This window comes from Gobius niger (assembly GCF_951799975.1).
Source record: "Gobius niger genome assembly, chromosome: 1".
Taxonomy (NCBI): domain Eukaryota; kingdom Metazoa; phylum Chordata; class Actinopteri; order Gobiiformes; family Gobiidae; genus Gobius; species Gobius niger.
Genome location: NC_136852.1, coordinates 73,780,412 through 73,800,285, shown reverse-complemented (window position 1 = coordinate 73,800,285; position 19,874 = coordinate 73,780,412). Strand labels below are relative to the sequence as shown.

The window sequence follows — 19,874 nt, the reverse complement described above, 5'->3', positions numbered from 1 at the left end:
GAGTCTCAGTCTGAGTCAGTGTTTAAGCTGCTCGAGGCGTTAGCATGCTACCGGCTAGCAACTGTCAAAGGCTTCAACGCGATGTGTTTCTCACATGTATGACACAGAGGTTAGAGCTGTTACTGTGGTATTTCCTCAGTCACATGTTGTATCCAAGGTCAGATGTTTGGAGTGTTGAAGCTAACCGGTAGCATGCTAACGTCTTAAACACTGACTCGCTGGTTTCTTCACATAAACGTGCGTCTCTGGGGCCGTGTTTTTACCGTTTTCTTCTTGAGCGATGATTAAGAGTCCATAAAAATGTCACTGTCGATCAAATGTCTTCAGAGATATTGCTACATGTTGTAATACTGCATAATTCTACTTCGGTATTCAAAATGGCCGCTGTAACAACAAAAGTCACATGACGATGATGAAAGGCATGTGTAGCTCCAAATGGGGTGAAGTTAGACGCACAAAGACAGGCACGTATCAACTCAGGTAAGATCATATCTCAGTCTGGAAAAACGGCCTGTTCCTTTAAAAATGTTTTTTTTTTTTTGGTTTACAACGTACAGCAGTTTTACAAAAGCCCGACACTCGTTTGCTCCAGACGCCTCGGTGAAGAAGTCTCAGTCTCAGGGGACGACTGGGACGAGTACAGGACGGAGAGAAGCATCGTCCAAACAGAACATCCCGATAAACTGTTGTTCTGGAAAGATCTCGTCCACAAACTCACCACAGAGAAGAACGTCTGTCCCTCAGCTCCGAGGCTAAAGGAACAGGACACCGTTTCCACATATGTTCTTACCTGAGCTTAGACGAGTTCATGTGTACCTGTCTGGTCTTCACGCGTGTCCTCAGCCACGTTAGCACAGACGGCGTTAGCATTTAGCCTCTCCTCCTCTATAGCTCCAAACCAGGTGAAGACAGAAGCTACCGAGCTCTTCCACGTTTAAAGTATACGATAAAGTATAATTACACAAAATTAAACAATGTGGATTTTCTAAGTGGATAAAAAGGGAACTATATTGTGAGGCGTAATAATACCAGGAGTACTTCGACACAAACGGTGGCCTATTCCTTTAACCCGAACATTTCATTTCATTACTTAACTTAAAGTACTGACGCTACCGGTCAAATAAGTGAGCGTACTGCAGTATTTGCAGTAAAAAACATATTCAAAGTAACTGGTAATTACTTTGTCGCTTCCAAAACATAAATAGCCAAAATTCGACACACTGCTGGGACAAACTTTCTTCTTTGTGGTGAGTCAGTGGCAGCTGCACACACAGCGCTCCCCCTGCTGGCCGGAGTGTGCATCGCCAGCATTTAAACGTGACAAATTGTGCGGCCATTTTGAAACGGTTTACTCTGGAGCCTTTGTTGAAAAAGTACAGCAATATTAAGTATTATACGTATCTTTTAAAAACGGTGGAGTAAAGGAAAGCCGTTGTACATGTTTTATAACTGTGGTGTAAAGTGTGGCCGGTCCTGGAGCGATGTGGGGCAGGCGCGTGACAGAAACATACATAATAAAGTTAGAAAATAAAGCTTAAAAGTGTGGGTTTTCGAGCTTTGGATCCGGAGCGTCCCCCTGCAGCGCCTCACGGTGGGGGGAGGGGGGGTGGGGGGGGAGGGGTCAGAGGTCGCCCGACAGCCCCCGGGACATCTCCACGCGCCGCAGGTGGTTGACCAGAGACTGGACGTAGGTGAAGACGCACTTGGAGTCCGGCTTGTTGCCCATGATCATCATGTCCTCCACTTCCAGCAGAGGCATGCACTTAGCGAACGTCCTACAGAGACAGGAGGGCAGAGGAGGATCAGAGGAGGATCAGAGGAAGATCAGATATGAGGAGGATCAGAGGAGGGTCAGATATCAGGAGGACAGAGGAGGATCAGATATGAGGAGGATCAGATATCAGGAGGACAGAGGAGGATCAGATATGAGGAGGGTCAGATATCAGGAGGACACAGGAAGGTCAGATATCAGGAGGACAGAGGAGGATCAGAGGAGGATCAGATATCAGGAGGACCAGATATGAGGAGGGTCAGATATGAGGAGGACAGAGGACACAGGAGGATCAGATATCAGGAGGACACAGGAGGGTCAGATATGAGGAGGATCAGAGGAGGGTCAGATATCAGGAGGACACAGGAGGGTCAGATATCAGGAGGACAGAGGAGGGTCAGATATCAGGAGGACACAGGAGGGTCAGATATCAGGAGGACACAGGAGGATCAGATATCAGGAGGACACAGGAGGGTCAGATATGAGGAGGATCAGAGGAGGGTCAGATATCAGGAGGACACAGGAGGGTCAGATATCAGGAGGACACAGGAGGGTCAGATATCAGGAGGACAGAGGAGGGTCAGATATCAGGAGGACACAGGAGGGTCAGATATCAGGAGGACACAGGAGGGTCAGATATCAGGAGGACACAGGAGGACACAGGAGGATCAGAGAGGATCAGAGGAGGATCAGATATCAGGAGGACACAGGAGGACACAGGAGGATCAGAGAGGATCAGAGGAGGGTCAGATATCAGGAGGACACAGGAGGGTCAGATATCAGGAGGACACAGGAGGGTCAGATATCAGGAGGACACAGGAGAGTCAGATATCAGGAGGACACAGGAGGGTCAGATATCAGGAGGACACAGGAGGATCAGATATCAGGAGGACAGAGGAGGGTCAGATATCAGGAGGACACAGGAAGGTCAGATATCAGGAGGACAGAGGAGGGTCAGATATCAGGAGGGTCAGATATCAGGAGGATCAGATATCAGGAGGACACAGGAGGATCAGATATCAGGAGGAGAGAGGAGGATCAGATATCAGGAGGGTCAGATATCAGGAGGACACAGGAGGGTCAGATATCAGGAGGACACAGGAGGATCAGATATCAGGAGGACAGAGGAGGATCAGATATCAGGAGGACAGAGGAGGATCAGATATCAGGAGGACACAGGAAGGTCAGATATCAGGAGGACATAGGAGGATCAGATATAAGGAGGACACAGGAGGGTCAGATATAAGGAGGACAGAGGAAGGTCAGATATCAGGAGGATCAGAGGAGGACAGAGGAGGATCAGAGGAGGACAGAGGAGGATCAGATATCAGGAGGACAGAGGAGGATCAGAGGAGGGTCAGATATCAGGAGGATCAGATATCAGGAGGATCAGAGGACACAGGAAGGTCAGATATCAGGAGGACACAGGAGGATCAGATATGAGGAGGACACAGGAGGGTCAGATATCAGGAGGACACAGGAAGGTCAGATATCAGGAGGACATAGGAGGATCAGATATGAGGAGGACACAGGAGGGTCAGATATCAGGAGGACACAGGAAGGTCAGATATCAGGAGGACATAGGAGGATCAGATATAAGGAGGACACAGGAGGACACAGGAAGGTCAGATATCAGGAGGACAGAGGAAGGTCAGATATCAGGAGGACACAGGAGGATCAGAGGAGGGTCAGATATGAGGAGGATCAGATATCAGGAGGACAGAGGAGGATCAGACACAGGAGGACAGAAGAGGATCAGATATCAGGAGGACACAGGAGGATCAGAGGAGGATCAGACACAGGAGGACACAGGAGGCTCAGATATCAGGAGGACACAGGAGGATCAGAGGAGGATCAGACACAGGAGGACACAGGAGGCTCAGATATCAGGAGGACACAGGAGGATCAGAGGAGGATCAGATATCAGGAGGACACAGGAGGATCAGAGGAGGATCAGATATCAGGAGGATCAGATATCAGGAGGACAGAGGAGGGTCAGATATCAGGAGGACACAGGAGGATCAGAGGAGGATCAGATATCAGGAGGACAGAGGAGGATCAGATATCAGGAGGACACAGGAGGATCAGATATGAAGAGGATCAGATATCAGGAGGACACAGGAGGGTCAGATATCAGGAGGACACAGGAGGATCAGAGGAGGATCAGATATCAGGAGGACAGAGGAGGGTCAGATATCAGGAGGACACGGGAGGATCAGATATCAGGAGGACAGAGGAAGGTCAGATATCAGGAGGACACAGAAGGATCAGATATCAGGAGGACACAGGAAGGTCAGATATCAGGAGGACACAGGAGGATCAGATATCAGGAGGACAGAGAGGATCAGATATCAGGAGGACACAGGAGGATCAGATATCAGGAGGACACAGGAGGATCAGACACAGGAGGACAGAGGAGGATCAGAGGATCAGATATCAGGAGGACACAGGAGGATCAGATATCAGGAGGACACAGGAGGATCAGATATCAGGAGGACACAGGAGGACAGAGGAGGGTCAGATATGAGGAGGATCAGAGGAGGATCAGATATCTGCCTCACCGAAAACACCAACCAGACCAAACCTTTGGCTTTGGGGAAATCACAGATTATTGGAAAAGTCTTGAGGAAGTTGCGCTGATTCACCAGAGTTTGTTTAATTTTGCATTAATAGTTTCAATCACAACATCCTGGAGGAACTTCCTATCGACCGAAATCCAACTGAAACCATGTGAAAAAGGACAACATGTCTATAAAGCAAAACAACAAGGAAATCACAAACTGTGGTCATTCATTTTTCATTTAACTGATCATTCTGCAGAATCTTTTTGTCACACTTTTGACACATCCACCTACGGAGGACCAGGGCTGCCAAAACAATAAAGATCCTTGCACATCCTGGCCACTAGATGTCACTGTCTTCTCATAGTTTAACATTGGTGAATATACTGGTACAAACATGAGTGGTTCTCAAACTAACACTTTATTCATTTTAAAGGCCTTTTACCAGATTTTTTTTTTCCTGGTACTGAAATAAAAACTGCTTTGTCCTTTTTGGGAGCTACCTCTCACTTCTCGGCTCAGACGCTCTGACGTACGAACAGTTTCCCCGCAGTTGGAATATTGGTCCAGCGTCGGGACAGTGTGAGGGACTTTACAAGCTGCGAGCTCTAAACACCAGGTCTTAAAGCGCCGTGTCTCCGGCCCGGTGTCTGCGGGGGACAGTCCTTTTAAAGCCTGATGCAGCCTCTCCATGTTTGGCTCTGCTCGTGCTCAGAGCAGGAAACCACGAGGAGGAGGCCTGTCACCGGGAGAACATCTGAATATGTTTAAGCAGGAAAACCACCTGATGCCACTGAGACCAACTTCAAAAATGGAAACTTGAATAGCTCTAAAAGTGAGTATCACAAAAATCGGGTAAAGATGAATGAAAAATATTATTTAACCCCTTAACTCCCACCTGAACCGAGCACATTTTCTCCAGTTTGGCTTTACCCCAATCCAAAAGCTTCTGGAAAAAAGGTGAGAAAATAGCGACAGAACTGAGACGAAAACAATGATGATGTGACAAAAAAGCACTGTATGTCATGCAAATTTAGACTTAAAAAATGGTCAAAAAATGGTCAAAAAAATGACAAAAATATTTTTTAAAAATGACAAAAAAAAATATGAAAATGTGACAAAAAATGGACAAAAAAGGACAAAAAAATGACAATTTTTTTTTACTAAAAATAATGTAAAAATGATGAAAAAATTACAAAAAATGGACAAAAACGGCCAAAAAATGGACAAAAAAAATTGACAAAAAATTATGAAAAAATTATGAAAAATGGCAAAAAAGGACCAAAAAATGACGAAAAAAAAGACAAAAAAATGACAAAAATATGATGAAAAAGTGGCAAAAATGTCACAAAAAATTGACAAAAAAGGACAAAAAAACTACAAAAAAATTATGAAAAAGTGGCAAAAATGTGATAAAAATTTGACAACAAAAGGACAAATGTGACAAAACGTGACAAAAAATTTACTATTTGTCACAAAAAATAACAAATGACGTGAGGAAAAAGATCCATTTAGATGAGTTTTGTCGATCTTAGCTTTCAAATGAGGCGTTACACTGGCCTACAGGATTTGGGTAAAGCTGAACTGGAGAAAATGCTCTCGGTTCAGGCGGGAGTTAAGAGGTTAAATGTACTGACAATACTTACTGAGCCTAAAAATACATAGTTTTTCTGTCATGTATCGGACGACATGTGGATATAGTAACTATCGTGACAGGCCTAAGAGAGTGTGAATGTAAAGCACTTTGACAGGGTAACTGCAGGAACCCCAAAATCAAATTCAATACCTTTAAGACTTTTTTAAGGCAGTACTAAGTAACTCATGCCCCTAGAGGTCATACACGCCACTGCAGGTGTCGTAACAAGTTGCAATTTTTTAACTTATTAATCGTCCGTGAGAGTAAATCCTACGCTGACAGAAAAGACAAAGGGACAGAGGGATATTGTTCATCCAATTACACAATGGGAATACTATTTTTTCACTTAAACTTGGCTGTAAATACTGTTTAATATGACGCTAGCCCACAGTTAGCTTTGCCCGTTAGCCTGTTAGCTTCTTCTTCGTGATTACATTAGTGTGTATTGGTGGCTCCGGACCGGTGGCAGTCAAGTTGCAAACATGGTTTTCTGGCCAGAGACACCAGGGGGCGATGAAAGACCCTCCAATCATCCCATAAACACTTGTATTCCCCCCACAGGGACGACGAGGAGGGTTTATTTAGGTAAACACGTTACTTAGAGCTGCTTTCAGACCTCCTTTAAGGCCTCACGGCATCTTCGCAGCTTCAACAAAGGTTTAAAATTCGGCAAACTTACACTTTCCCAAATTAAACCGACTTTTTTCATGGTAGTTTCACGGAACAGTGGTCAGCAGACACCGAGGAGCAACTTTAACCCCTTAACTCCCGCCTGAACCGGGCACATTTTCTCCAGTTTGGCTTTACCCCAGTCCAAAAGCTTCTGGAAAAAAGCTGTGAAAATAGCAACAAAACTGAGACGAAAACAATGATGGAAATGTGACAAAAAAGTGAGAAAACATTGATGAAAAAGTGACGAAAATGTCACAAAAATGTCACAAAAAATGGACGAAAAAATGACAAAAATGTGACAAAAAAATTACAAAGATATGACAAAAAAATTACAAAGATATGACAAAAAAATTACAAAGATATGACAAAAAAAGAAGAAAAAAAAGAAAAAAATTATGAAAAAAAAAGAAAGAAAAAAAAAATGTGACAAAAAATGACAAAAATTTGATAAAAAATTGACGAAAAAATGACAAAAAATTGACAAAAAAATTGACCAAAAAATGAAAAATATAAATAAAATAAAATGAAAAAAGAATAAAAAAAATGTGACAAAAAATGTCACAAGAAATGGACAAAAAATGGACGAAAAAATGACAAAAATGTGACCAAAAAAAAAAAAAAAAAAGTGACAAAAAATGAAAAAAAATGGATAAAAAATGGACCAAAAATATTACAAAAAATTGACAAAAAAAAAGAAAAAAATAAATAAAATAAAATGAAAAAAAATATGAGAAAAAATGAGTTAAAAAAGTTACAAGTTGAATACCCAACAAAAAAATGATGGAAAAAAATGTGATAACGTGAGGAAAAAGATCCTCTCGGTTCAGGCGGGAGTTAAGAGGTTAAAGCAGCGCTGAGTAACTCCTGCCCCTAGAGGCCGTCAGCACCACTGCAGCTCTCGTACATGTTGTGTTTTTTACTCATTAATCGTCCGTGAGAGTAAATCCTGCGCTGACAGAAAAGACAAAGGCACAGAGGGAGATTGTGATCATTGTTTTCACTCAGACTTGGCTGTAAATACTGCTTAAGTGGCGCTAGCCCACAGTTAGCTTTAGTTAGCCTGTTAGCTTCTCCTTCGTGACTCCATTAGTGTGTATGGGTGAAAGTGTGTTTTTCTGGCTCCGTGACGTTTGGGCTCGGCGTGCTCGGCCCGTCTCACCGTGCTGCTGCTGCGTGTGCGTGCCGGGCCTCGCCGCCGCGGCGCCGGCCTTAGCTGTTGCCGCGTGTTTTGACCAGGCCCTTGGTCACCAGGCCGCGGTAAAACTCCTGCAGGTAGGTGTACACGCACTTCCAATCGGGCTCGCGCATCTTCACCATGTCGTCCACGTCCAGCAGCTGAGGACAGTCCACCATCGCCCTGGAGACGCCGCGGGAGGGAAGGGGGCGGGGCATGCGGGAGGGGGGGAGAGAGATGGTAGGTGGGAGAGAGAGAGAGAGAGAGAGAGAGAGAGAGAGAGAGAGAGAGAGAGAGAGAGAGAGAGAGAGAAAGGACAGTAGGACAGGGAGAGAGAAGGAGGTAAAGGGAGAGAGAGAGAGAGAGGACAGTGGGTTAGAGAGAGAGAGTTAGAGAGGTAAAGGGAGAGGGGAGAGAGAGGGAGAGAGGGAGAGAGAGAGAGAGAGAGAGGACAGTAGGACAGGGAGAGAGAAGGAGGTAAAGGGAGAGAGAGAGAGAGAGAGAGAGGACAGTGGGTTAGAGAGAGAGAGTTAGAGAGGTAAAGGGAGAGAGCGAGAGAGAGGGAAGTTGGGAGAGAGAGAGAGAGAGAGAACGGGAGGACAGAGAGTGAGAGAGGTAAATGGAGAGAGGGGGCGGCAGGGCAGAGGGAGTGAGATGGAAGGTGGGACAGAAGAGAGAGAGGGAGGACAGATAGTGAGAGAGGTAAAGGGAGAGAGAGAGAGAGAGAGAGAGAGAGAGAGAGAGGAGAGAGAGGAGAGAGAGAGAGAGAGAGGGAAGGTGGGAGAGAGAGAGAGAGGGAGAGGACAGTGAGTTAGAGAGGTAAAGGGAGAGAGAGAGAGAGAGAGGGAGAGAGAGGGAGGACAGAAAGACAGGGAGAGAGATAGAGGGTGAGAGGGAGGGAGGGAGATGGAAGAGGTCAAGAGAGAGGGAGAGGTAAAGGGAGAGAGAGAGATAGATAGAGAGGACAGAAGGACAGGAAGAGAGAGGGAGAGAGAGAACGGGAGGACAGAGAGGGAGAGAGGTAAGGTGAGAGGGGGAGCGAGAGAAGGAGAGGTAAAGGGGGAGCGAGAGATAGAGGGAGAGTTAGGTAAAAGGAGTGAGAGAGAGGGAGGGAAGGTGGGAAGACCAAAGAGAGAGGAGAAGGAGGACAGAAGAATAGGAAGAGAGAGAGAGAGAGGAAGAGGGAGGTAAAGGGAGAGATAGAACGGGAGGACAGAGAGTGAGAGAGGTAGGGTGAGAGGGGGAGCGAGGGAGAGAGAGGTAAAGGGAGAGTGTGAGAGAGAGAGAGAGAGAGAGAGAGAGAGAGGGAGGACAGAAAGACAGGGAGAGAGATAGAGGGTGAGTTAGATAAAAGGAGTGAGAGGGAAGAGGTAAAGGGGGAGAGAGAGATAGAGGGAAGGTGGGAAGACCAAAGAGAGAGGAGAGGGAGGAAAGAAGAACAGGGAGAGAGAGAGAGAGCGAGAGAGAGCGAGAGAGGGAGTGGTAAAGGTGGAGAGAGAATGGGACAGAGAGAGAGAATGTGGGACAGAGAGAGAGAACGTGGGACAGGAGAGAGAGAACGTGGGACAGGAGAGAGAGAGAATGTGGGACAGGAGAGAGAGAGAACGTGGGACAGGAGAGAGAGAGAACGTGGGACAGAGAGAGAGAGAATGTGGGACAGGAGAGAGAGAGAACGTGGGACAGGAGAGAGAGAGAACGTGGGACAGGAGAGAGAGAGAACGTGGGACAGGAGAGAGAGAGAACGTGGGACAGGAGAGAGAGAGAACGTGGGACAGGAGAGAGTGGTGTACGGCCAGAACAGTGAGTGGGACAAACACAGAAAGAAAGAAAGAAAGACAACATTACACAGGTGCTTCCGTGACATGCTTCATCTACAGCACACAGTGACACATGTGACACGTGTGAGACGTGTGAGACGTGACCCAGAGGCTCACACTGACAAACTATACAGTCCATTCATTTACCAGGGTTCCATGCATCTAAACTAAATCACCTCCAGACCACCAGAGGGCAGCGTGTTCAGCAACTCTCTGGTGGCCGCCCTGACTCGTATGTAAGTTTTCATAAGTGTAACGAGCTGGGGATGAAGTACATACAGTATCTCTGCCTGTATGAAATGTTGTAGTTACTTCCTGTATGCCATTTTAGATGAACTACTTCCTGTCCTTATTTCATGTACGTTTACATAAAAGTTTTCTCTCGTCTAAAATGTCTCTGTGTGATGAAAATGCATAGGAACCCTGCGCGACACAAATACAGTACATTCTTACAGTGCCTTAAACACACAGTGATTTACACATCGAGTACACGGTGAATGTGTTCAATGACATCACAGCACGAGTGAAGCTTGTAGGGCTGAACTACAGCGTGGCGGACCGGGGGGGGAGGGGGGGGAGAAGGGGGAGTCTGTCCGGAGGGCGACCTGCTGCTGTACGGACGTCGTATACACGGAGGAGTCGACCCAAAGACACACAAACTACACTTTAAATGACCTAGAGAAAAGTATTGTTTGTTTTCGTTTCCCAGGTTTTTCTGTGGTAAATCTGTCTACACGTGTGTGCTGCCCCTTGTGGTTAAACACTGAAATGCAGTTTGGATTTTTTAATTTATTTCCGAAGCCATTGCCAAACTATCGATTTGCCAGCATGCCGTTATTAAGTAGAGGTCGACCAACATATGGCTGATATATCGGGCCGATATTTGGGTATTTTACAATATAGGTTATCAGCTGATCTAGTATCGTCTATCGGCTGATCTAGTATCGGTTATCGGCTGATCTAGTATCGGTTATCGGCTGATCTAGTATCGGTTATCGGCCGATAAAAGCTGATAAAAGTGACAGAGACTTCCCGACTTTTGCTTTGGAAAGAACGAAGTCGGCTTTAAAACGAGTCCCCCATAACCTCCGAGGTCGGGCTGAAGGATATGAACAACATGTTGTATCTCGATATTCTTGCCAGATATCTCGATATTGATACGATACGATATAACTATGGGTTAGGTTAAAAGCAGGAAAACTAAAACATAATAATGAGTGCAGTTTTATTGATGAAAATCTATATCGTTTAGATCTTGCTTCTTTCGATTTCAATGTTTTGAATGTTCATATCTCGATATCAGTATACGATATATCGCTGCTTGTTCGATACTAATATCTTGAATGTTCATATCTCGATATCGATACGATAACGATATTTCTTTCAGCTCTACTGAAAGAGAGAATTCAATCGCTGAGTTAGTTTTAACCTACACAATGTTTTTTTGATCGCCGTGCAAAACACCATGGCTAACGACAGTACGCTAATGCTAACAGCAGCATGCTAAAGCTAACGGCAACTAAGCTGGGACAGAAACTATGGCTGTGTCCGAATGTCCACACTCGTCCCTGACCCCTCATTCACTACATAGGCCGCACTATATAGTGACTCTATAGTGACTATATAGTCACTCTATAGTCACTCTATAGTGACTATATAGTCACTATATAGTCACTCTATAGTCACTCTATAGTGACTATATAGTCACTATATAGTCACTATATAGTCACTATATAGTGACTCTATAGTGACTATATAGTCACTATAGAGTCACTGATTCTGTTGGCGATTTGGACAGAAGTCACGACTTTCTCCGAGCTGCGTGACGTCAGGCGCGCTGCGGCTGCAGATATGTTTGTTTGTTTTAAATTTTATCGGAATTTATTTATTGTTACAAACGTTTATTTTATGAAACAGAACGACTGTTTTGGCACTTTTACAGGCGTTTTATTTGACAGTTAAATTAAAATTAAAACTATCATCACAAAAAAAAAAAAAAGTCACTCCAGCGTGAGCTCAGAGACGCCGAGAGTCGGTCAGAGCCCGGTGTCCGAACACCAGCAGATTGAGCGACTACATCTGATAAAAGTCACTAAACTCCGGGAATAAAGTATTTCTGTGATAAAAACCAAACTCAGAGACAGTGGAATATTTATGGATAAATATGAGTCAGATACTTTATATTTCACATGGATTTTACATGAATGGCTTGGATTATTCCAGAGGAAGCTGTCGGTCATTTAACAGCTCCAGCTAAAGGTTAGCAGCTAACGTTAGCATGAAGCTGTCGGTCATTTAACAGCTTACGCTAAAGGTTAGCAGCTAACGTTAGCATCTTTTCACCGTAACCGTTTATATTGAAATCGTTTATTCCTGAGAAACACAAACACTCGACTGAAACAGCTGATTTACTTAAGTCGTGTTTAGTTCACAGACCTGTCTCTGTCCGGCTCTTCTCCCACTCTCGCAATGCATTGTGGTCTATATTGACCCGTTTTGTGACCATCGATGCTCACCACTTTTCGAGATGCATTGTGGGAAATTTCGAGTGCACTACTTTTTTCTCTCTGGACATTAAGACACCCCTACAAAATGGTGTGACCACTATAGAGTCACTATATAGGGGATAGTGTGGACATTCGGACACAGCCTATGATTGAATCACAATAAAGTAATTAAATAAAAATCAATAAAAAATATCGGGCAATGAAAATCCCCAAAAATCGGCATCGGCCTTAGAAAAACCCATATCGGTCGATCTTTACGTTTTAAGCATTGGTAATTCATCCGGCTGCCATTGGAGGGCGCTCCAAGCAACATACACGATCCTTACAAGAGCAGCCTGTTTTTCATACACACATTAATTCCAGTTTTAAACGTGGAACATAAAAGCATCCGGATATCCCCACTTTTTGCATTGGTATTGGTTTTATATTTAATATTACTTAGTATTTCATTTGATCTAAACTCCGTGGCCCATCCCTGGAGGTAAATCCCACTCATGTCCTATGACACAGAGAAGGCGGAGCTTCTATCTAAGCGTAAAGGATCGTTTTCTTCGTTCTTTGGTTCCTTCTCTCGCGGGGAACGGACCGAGCACTCACTCTGCGGTGGTGAAGGCCAGGTCGAAGTTCTTCCTGCGCTCCGACGGGCTGAGCGAGCTGTAGTCGAACGCCTCGGGGAAGAAATGGTGGACCAGGGCGCAGAAGGCCATGCCGTTGCTCCAGCTGGACGAGAAGTTCTGGATGTCCACGTGCTACGAGAGAAAGAGTCGACAAAGTGAGCGCTCATACAGGACCGTGAGAGAACGTTGGTCTCTTCTCAAAAAACATCACATTTCTTCACATTTTCTTTACACTCTATTTACCACGGAACCATCAGACGTTTGGTCACCGATGGCCTACAAGGTCGCGAGAAGACAGAAGACAAAGGAACTGTCCAAGAGCCACCGGGAATCCATTACCGACCAGCGGTTTCATTTTCAAAGGGTGTCGCTCTGGACTGGTTTGGATCCTATTTAAAAGACACAACTTCTCATTAGGGATGTACCGATCCGATATTCAGTATCGGTATCGGTAGCCGATCAGGCTTTTTTAGAGTATCGGATTGGATCGGATTTGATGACTGAACGGGTCCGATACAAGACGGCCGTGAATCTGCGGTAAACCTGCAGATGGAGCCGCTGCAGATCCAGGACCGCAGATTCACGGCCTACATGCTATCGCTACGCTAGGACACTGAATTTATTTATTTGATTTGATTTATTCTTATTATTGTGTCTTTCACAGAAGTGCTCAGCTCTCGTGGGCTTACAAGACACATTTCAAAACAGAATTAAAACACCTGCTTCTGAAAAACTTTCTAATCATGTCATCAAATTTTTTTCCATCTTTTTTTTGGGGGGTAATCAACTCATTTGTAACTTTTTTTGTAATGTTTTTTAATCATTTTTTGTCATTTTTTGGTCTTTTTTTGTCCTTTTTTTGTCATTTTTTGTCAAAGTTTTCTCACTTTTTTGTCACATTTCCATCATTGTTTTCGTCTCTGTTTTGTCGCTATTTTCACAGCTTTTTTCCAGAAGCTTTTGGACTGGGGTAAAGCCAAACTGGAGAAAATGTGCTCGGTTCAGGCGGGAGTTAAGGTGTTAAAAAATTCAAAGCTAAAGCCAAAACGTCTTCCATGTTTATGAAAAAAATACAACTGGTAAAACTAGTGGTCGGATCGGTATCGGATCAGTATCGGCCAGATGAAGTGTCAAAAATATCGGATCGGATCGGGAGCTCAAAAAAGCGGATCGGTGCATCCCTACTTCTCATGCACCTCGATCCTATGGGGTTCCACAAGGATCCATACTGGGCCCCATTTTGTTTCCATTGTATTTGTTGCCTCTGGGATCCACACTTAGGAGACATGGCTTCTCCTTCTACTGTTAAGATACTGTCAGATTTATGTTCCCCTGAGAAAGAAGGACGGACTTTCTGTGAACTCTTTACAAATGTGTCTTAGGGACATTAAATCCGGGATGGTTTTGAATTCCCTCCATTTTAATTTTTTGGTCCCAGCTCTGGTGTCAGTTCTGTAGAGTTGTATGTACGACCCTGTGCTGTAAACTGGGGATTGTGAATTTCTTCCACCTGAAGGTCAGCACGCACTACACGATTTTTCTAGTCTTAAATGATTTTATATAGAATGGGGGGTCCACACTACACGACTGGATTCAGTGCGATTATAGAACGTCTGGGGGTTCAACACTTAACGACTGAGAATCGTAAGAGCGACACACGATTCTGACAAACAGCTGATGTTTTATAACACAGTCTGTCCTCTCCTCTTCCAAAACTGACCCCAAATCTGCAAAGACAGGCCTGTGTTTGTGAAGGAGGGAAAACATGTGCGTGTACGGATTGGTCAACGGTGTCAACAATGTCACAACACCGCAGCGCTAGCTTACTGCTACTACGAAGCTTCAACTGGGCTATAGTTCTGTCAAATGGAGATAAACCTTTGCGACACGAAGAAGCGGGACGTATTTCAGTGGATTTAAAAAGAAAAGGAGAAAGCAGAAGCTAGTTTTGATCAAAATCACTGTTTTGTTTCTAGAAACGGAGATATTGCCAGTTTTATGAAACCGTCTCCCTCACGTCTCTCTCTTCTCTGAGCTGGGACTGAAAACAGGGGCTTCAGAAAAGAACATCCACTCTTGAGAATGTCTGAGCTTCACGTTGTTTTAAGAGAACACAGAGCTGAAATATTGTGACAAAGCCTCGAGATGGAGGAGACGGAGGAGAAAGCGGAGAGAGGCTAGCCTCCGTTAGCAGCGAGGTGAAGCTGAACAGTTCGTCTCCAAACTCAGTAAGAGCCACTAAACTCTGTTCGTGGTTGAAATGTAGCTGGAAAAGGTGGTTGTGGTGAACTTTTGGTGATATAAAGTTGTGCTGTTTCGTGTGTGGGGCTGTGGCCGTGAAATGAGACGTTTGTGCCGCTGGTTTAACAGAGAAGTGAAAAAAAGGAGGTGCGGCGGTGTTTTTCTGTCTTTATACCATGGTCTGGGTGAATACTGGATTCTGATTGGCTGGTGCATTATTTTGGTATAACCGCACACGTAGTCCGGTAGTTAAATCACTGGGATATCACTCCGCTGTGGCGTCGCCATAGCAACGCATGACACAGCTGAATCAGATAAAGGCGTAATTAGTGACTGACAGGAACGTATGAGATGGATTTTGTTTAATTTCAACGTTTTTGGCCAAAACAAAACGTTTGCTAAATGTTTGTAGAGGAGAGTGAGCAGCTAGGTTAGCTACTGTTAATAAAATATGAGCTTTACATTTCTATTGGAAACGGTTAAGGCTATTAATCATTTTCAGTCGTACATAAAATGATCCTGCATTGAAGCATATTTGTCTGGATTAGTAAAGTCAAACATAAAAGTTTCAGTTGGGGGGGCCCAGGTGTGAGCGACTCCACCGCAGCTGTTTCCATAAACAGTTGAGCTGGTTGAGCTAGCTAGCTTTAGCTTCAGGTTAAACCTTGTAAAAGGTAAATAACTCGTGCCCACGAGTGCCGCATATCGGTGTTTCCTTCCAGGGAAAAGTGTTTCCGGGTTAGTCCTGTTGTGTTGTGATTCTGTGCTGATGTTGTGTCGTTGAGCCTGACTGAGATCCTCGTAATAGCTGCGGAGAATGACTCGCTCTGAGACCAGCCTTCAGTGACCGGCTAATCACCCACACAAAATAGTCCCGTAGTCTGGCAGATTTAGTGACTTTAGTCAATGAAAAAAACATTTATTATAAATGTTACGTTTGTGGGACCCTGGTATAAGCGGATTAAACAACGAGGAGCCGCGTTAGACGTTATAATGCAAGACGCGGAGTCAAGAACACCACGACGCGGCTCCTCGTTGTTTAATCCTTACTTATATCACTCTGTCATTCACATTTGGGGTAAAATCACCCACGTTTCTCCCGTGCGTCCAAAATCGGGCTTAAAAATCAAACATGTTCCTACGACTTGAGTCTAATCACGTCTTTCTACCGCCCACACTACACGAGTCCAACGTCGGTCCAGTCGTGACCCCCCCCCACACTACACGACCCGACTCTCTGTGATCTCCTCCGACTCGAGAAGACTCGGCACGACTGAGAATTAGAGCAAAATCGGGCATAAAAGTCGCGTAGTGTGAGCTGAGCTTGAGGCAGTTGGTCAAAGTAAAGCACTTTCTGTCACGTGAGAACTTTATCCAAGCCTTCATCACGACCAGGCTGGATTACTTTAATGCACTTTATTTAGGGGGGAAGTCAGTCCTACTGGCACATGGGAATTTGATCTTCTCTTCACCGGCTGCCTGTGAACTTTCAGATCCATTTCAACTTCCTTTTATTGTTTTTTAAATGCTTCTTTGTATCTCTCTGAGCTCCTCAAACCCGACTCCTCCTCGTCGGTCTCTGAGGTCGGCCAAAACCAGATGGTCCTCACCTCGTAAGACCTGGTCTTGGCCCGGCACCAGTCCAGCAGCATCTGTTTGATGGAGTTGGCGTTGGGGACTCCGAAGCTGGTGGAGCGCTGGACTCTGTTGATCTTCACCACAGCTGGACCTCCAGAGCTGTGGACAACAGGGCAGGAGAGCAGTGTTAGCTCAGGCTTCCTTATCTCCTCCTCCTCCAGTGAATACGAGATACAGTTACAGAAAGCATTAAAGGACCAGGCACCGTTCTTCCACACTGAGATATGTTCTTACCTGAGCTTAGATGAGTTGATCCGTACCTGTCTGGTCTTTGTGCCCGTGGAAGAGTATTTTTGGTCATTTTTGCGTGACTGAGGGCACGCACAAAGACCAGACAGGTACACATCAACTCGTCTAAGCTCAGGCAAGAACATATCTCAGTGTGGAAAAACGGTGGCCTGTTCCTTTAAGGCAGGGGGAGGCAAGTTTGCATCATGGAGGGAACATTTTCAACACCAATGGCTGAACCTCACCGTTGGAGCCTAAAGGAAAGAACCCAAATACAACTGTAATTTGTCACATATCGTATGAAATATTGTATATTCCATACATGTTATTGTTTGAACCTGCAGTAGATATGCTTTTAAGAGATCAAAACAACCCATTAATATTAATCTTGGAATATATGGAGGAAAAAAAGGTCCCACCAGTTGAGAATCACTGTATTACACTGTTGCATATGACGGGGGGATTTTCTGCCAGGACATTTAAAAAAAAAAAACTGATTACAGTAATACAATTTCACATGTTTAGAGCTCTTTAAAGGGACTATACCAAGTCTAAAAATGTTAAAATTCTGTATTTTCCCCCCCTACATGTTCCTCCATGTCCTCATGTGTAGAATGAGCTCAGACCTGTTCACCATAACTGCCTCTGAATCCTGCTCTGTCACTCAGGAAGGTGTTCGGGTCTGAAGAGCCGTCATGCACGAGGTTAGTATAGAAGCTGCAGTTACATGTATGACCTGAGGCGGCAGTAGTGAGTATGAAATGGCGAACTTGCATCTCGCCCCTTTAACAGGTATTTGATCTCTTATTTGCATAATAATATTTCTCAAAATCATCTTAGGGGCCAGAGGTTCTGTCCTGGGGTGCCGGATTTGACGTTGCAACTCCTGCTTTAAGTCTTAACCTCTTAACTCCCGCCTGAACCGAGAGGATCTTTTTCCTCACGTCATCAGATTTTATTCCATCATTTTTTTGTTGGGTATTCAACTCATTTTTGTAACTTTTTGTCATTTTTTTATTATTTTTTTGTCAATTTTTTATAATTTTTTTGTAAAATTTTTATCACATTTTTGTCATTTTTTTCCGTCAATTTTTAATCACATTTTTGTAATTTTTTTTGTCACATTTTTGTCAATTTTTGGGTCATTTTTTGTCACATTTTTGTCATTTTTTGTCACATATTTGTTATTTTTTTGTCACATTTTTGTCATTTTTGTCACATTTTTGTCACATTTTCGTCATTTTTTTGTCTTTTTTTGTCACATTTTTGTCACATTTTTGTCACATTTTTGTCCTTTTTTGTCATTTTTTTGCCACTTTTTCATAAATTTTCCGTCACTTTTTTGTCAATGTTTTCTCACTTTTTTGTCACATTTTCATCATTGTTTTCATCAATTTTTTGTCTTTTTTTGTCACATTTTTGTCACATTTTTGTCACATTTTCATCATTTTTTTAATCATTTTTTTGTCTTTTTTTGTCACATTTTTGTCATTTTTTTTGTCATTTTTTTGGTCATTTTTTGGTCACATTTTTGTCATTTTTTTGCCACTTTTTCATAAATTTTCCGTCACTTTTTTGTCAATGTTTTCTCACTTTTTTGTCACATTTTCATCATTGTTTTCGTCTCGGTTCTGTCGCTATTTTCACACCTTTTTTCCAGAAGCTTTTGGATTGGGGTAAAGCCAAACTGGAGAAAATGTGCTCGGTTCAGGCGGGAATTAAGGGGTCAAAGAGCATAATCTTTAAATGGCAGGTCTTCCCACACAAACCGGAGGAAGTGTTCAGGAACGACAAGTCCTTAAAATGAAACTCACCCTCCAGAGTTGTCCTTGTCCAGCTTCTCGATCATGGCTTTGCGGGCCTGCATGGAGGAGGCCTTGGGCATGGTCTGGGCCCTCATCAGCTCCTTCCTCCTCTCGGCCTGCCTGCGCTCCACCGCGGCCAGGGCCCCCCCGCGGGAGGAGCTGTCGTCCGTCCGGTCGAACACACTGAGCAGAGGAGAAAGAAACGCTGAAACTGCAGAGGACGGACGAGGACTGAAGGACCTTTGTCTGACACGGGTGTGAAGGTACCTGCCCACTTTCTTGGTGGTGTTGGAGGAGATGGAGGAGGTGGAGGAGGAGAAGCTGTAGGACTTGGACTGCACGGTTCCTCCTGTGACAGACAAAGGCAAATAGAGATGTTTATGGGCAGTTCGGAAGTTCCTGTGGGCGTCGCCATGAAGAGTGCCCGCCCCTTTTCTTCTATCAGTCACGTGGGAACTGGAGACGTGAAGATAAAGTCAGTTACTACACGAACGGCTTCACGCTCGACCGGAAGAGTCAGGACAACGGAAGTGAAGAGACAAGGCAATAAGGAATAAGGTGAATACTGCAATGTTTGTTATCTAGAAGAAGAAGAAGAAGAAGAAGAAGAAGAAGAAGACGAAGACAAAGAAGGTAGAAGAAGAAAGACAAGACAAAGAAAGACAAGAACAAGAAGAAAGACAAGAGGAAGAAAGACAAGAAGAAGAATGACTAGAGGAAGAAAGACAAGAAGAAAGACAAGAAGAACAAGATGAAGAAAGACAAGGAGAAAAATCAAGAAAAAGAAGCAGAAAGACAAGAAGAAAATCTAGAAAAAAAACAAGAAAGACAAGAAGAAGAAAGACAAGAAGAAAGACAAGAAGAAGAAAGACAAGAAGAAGAAAGACAAGACGAAGAAAGACAAGAAGAAGAAGAAGAAGAAAGACAAGAGGAAGAAAGACAAGAAGAAGAAAGACAAGACAAAGAAAGACAAGACGAAAAAGAAGACGAAGAAAGACAAGACAAAGAAAGACAACAAGAAGAAAGACAACAAGAAGAAGAAGAGGAAGAAAGACAAGACGAAGAAGAAGAAAGACAAGACGAAGAAGACGAAGAAAGACAACAAGAAGAAAGACAAGAAGAAGAAGAAGAAGAAAGACAAGAAGAAGAAAGACAAGACAAAGAAAGACAAGACGAAAAAGAAGACGAAGAAAGACAAGACAAAGAA

The 19,874-nt window shown here is 44.1% G+C and overlaps 1 protein-coding gene across 1 annotated transcript in view; it reads right to left on the bottom strand.

The window, feature by feature from the left end:
* Positions 1–1,642: 1,642 nt before the first annotated feature.
* LOC306959846 (uncharacterized protein) overlaps positions 1,643–19,874 on the bottom strand; it is an 82,154-nt gene continuing 63,922 nt past the window's right edge. Inside the window, exons 10-15 of the mRNA XM_079552074.1 lie at positions 18,935–19,016; positions 18,677–18,850; positions 16,607–16,733; positions 12,736–12,887; positions 7,800–7,997; positions 1,643–1,775 (exon numbers count right to left, since the gene is read on the bottom strand). Coding sequence (XP_079408200.1) covers positions 7,850–7,997; positions 12,736–12,887; positions 16,607–16,733; positions 18,677–18,850; positions 18,935–19,016 — 683 coding nt within the window. The 3' untranslated portion in view covers positions 1,643–1,775; positions 7,800–7,849. The remainder of the gene's footprint in view (positions 1,776–7,799; positions 7,998–12,735; positions 12,888–16,606; positions 16,734–18,676; positions 18,851–18,934; positions 19,017–19,874) is intronic.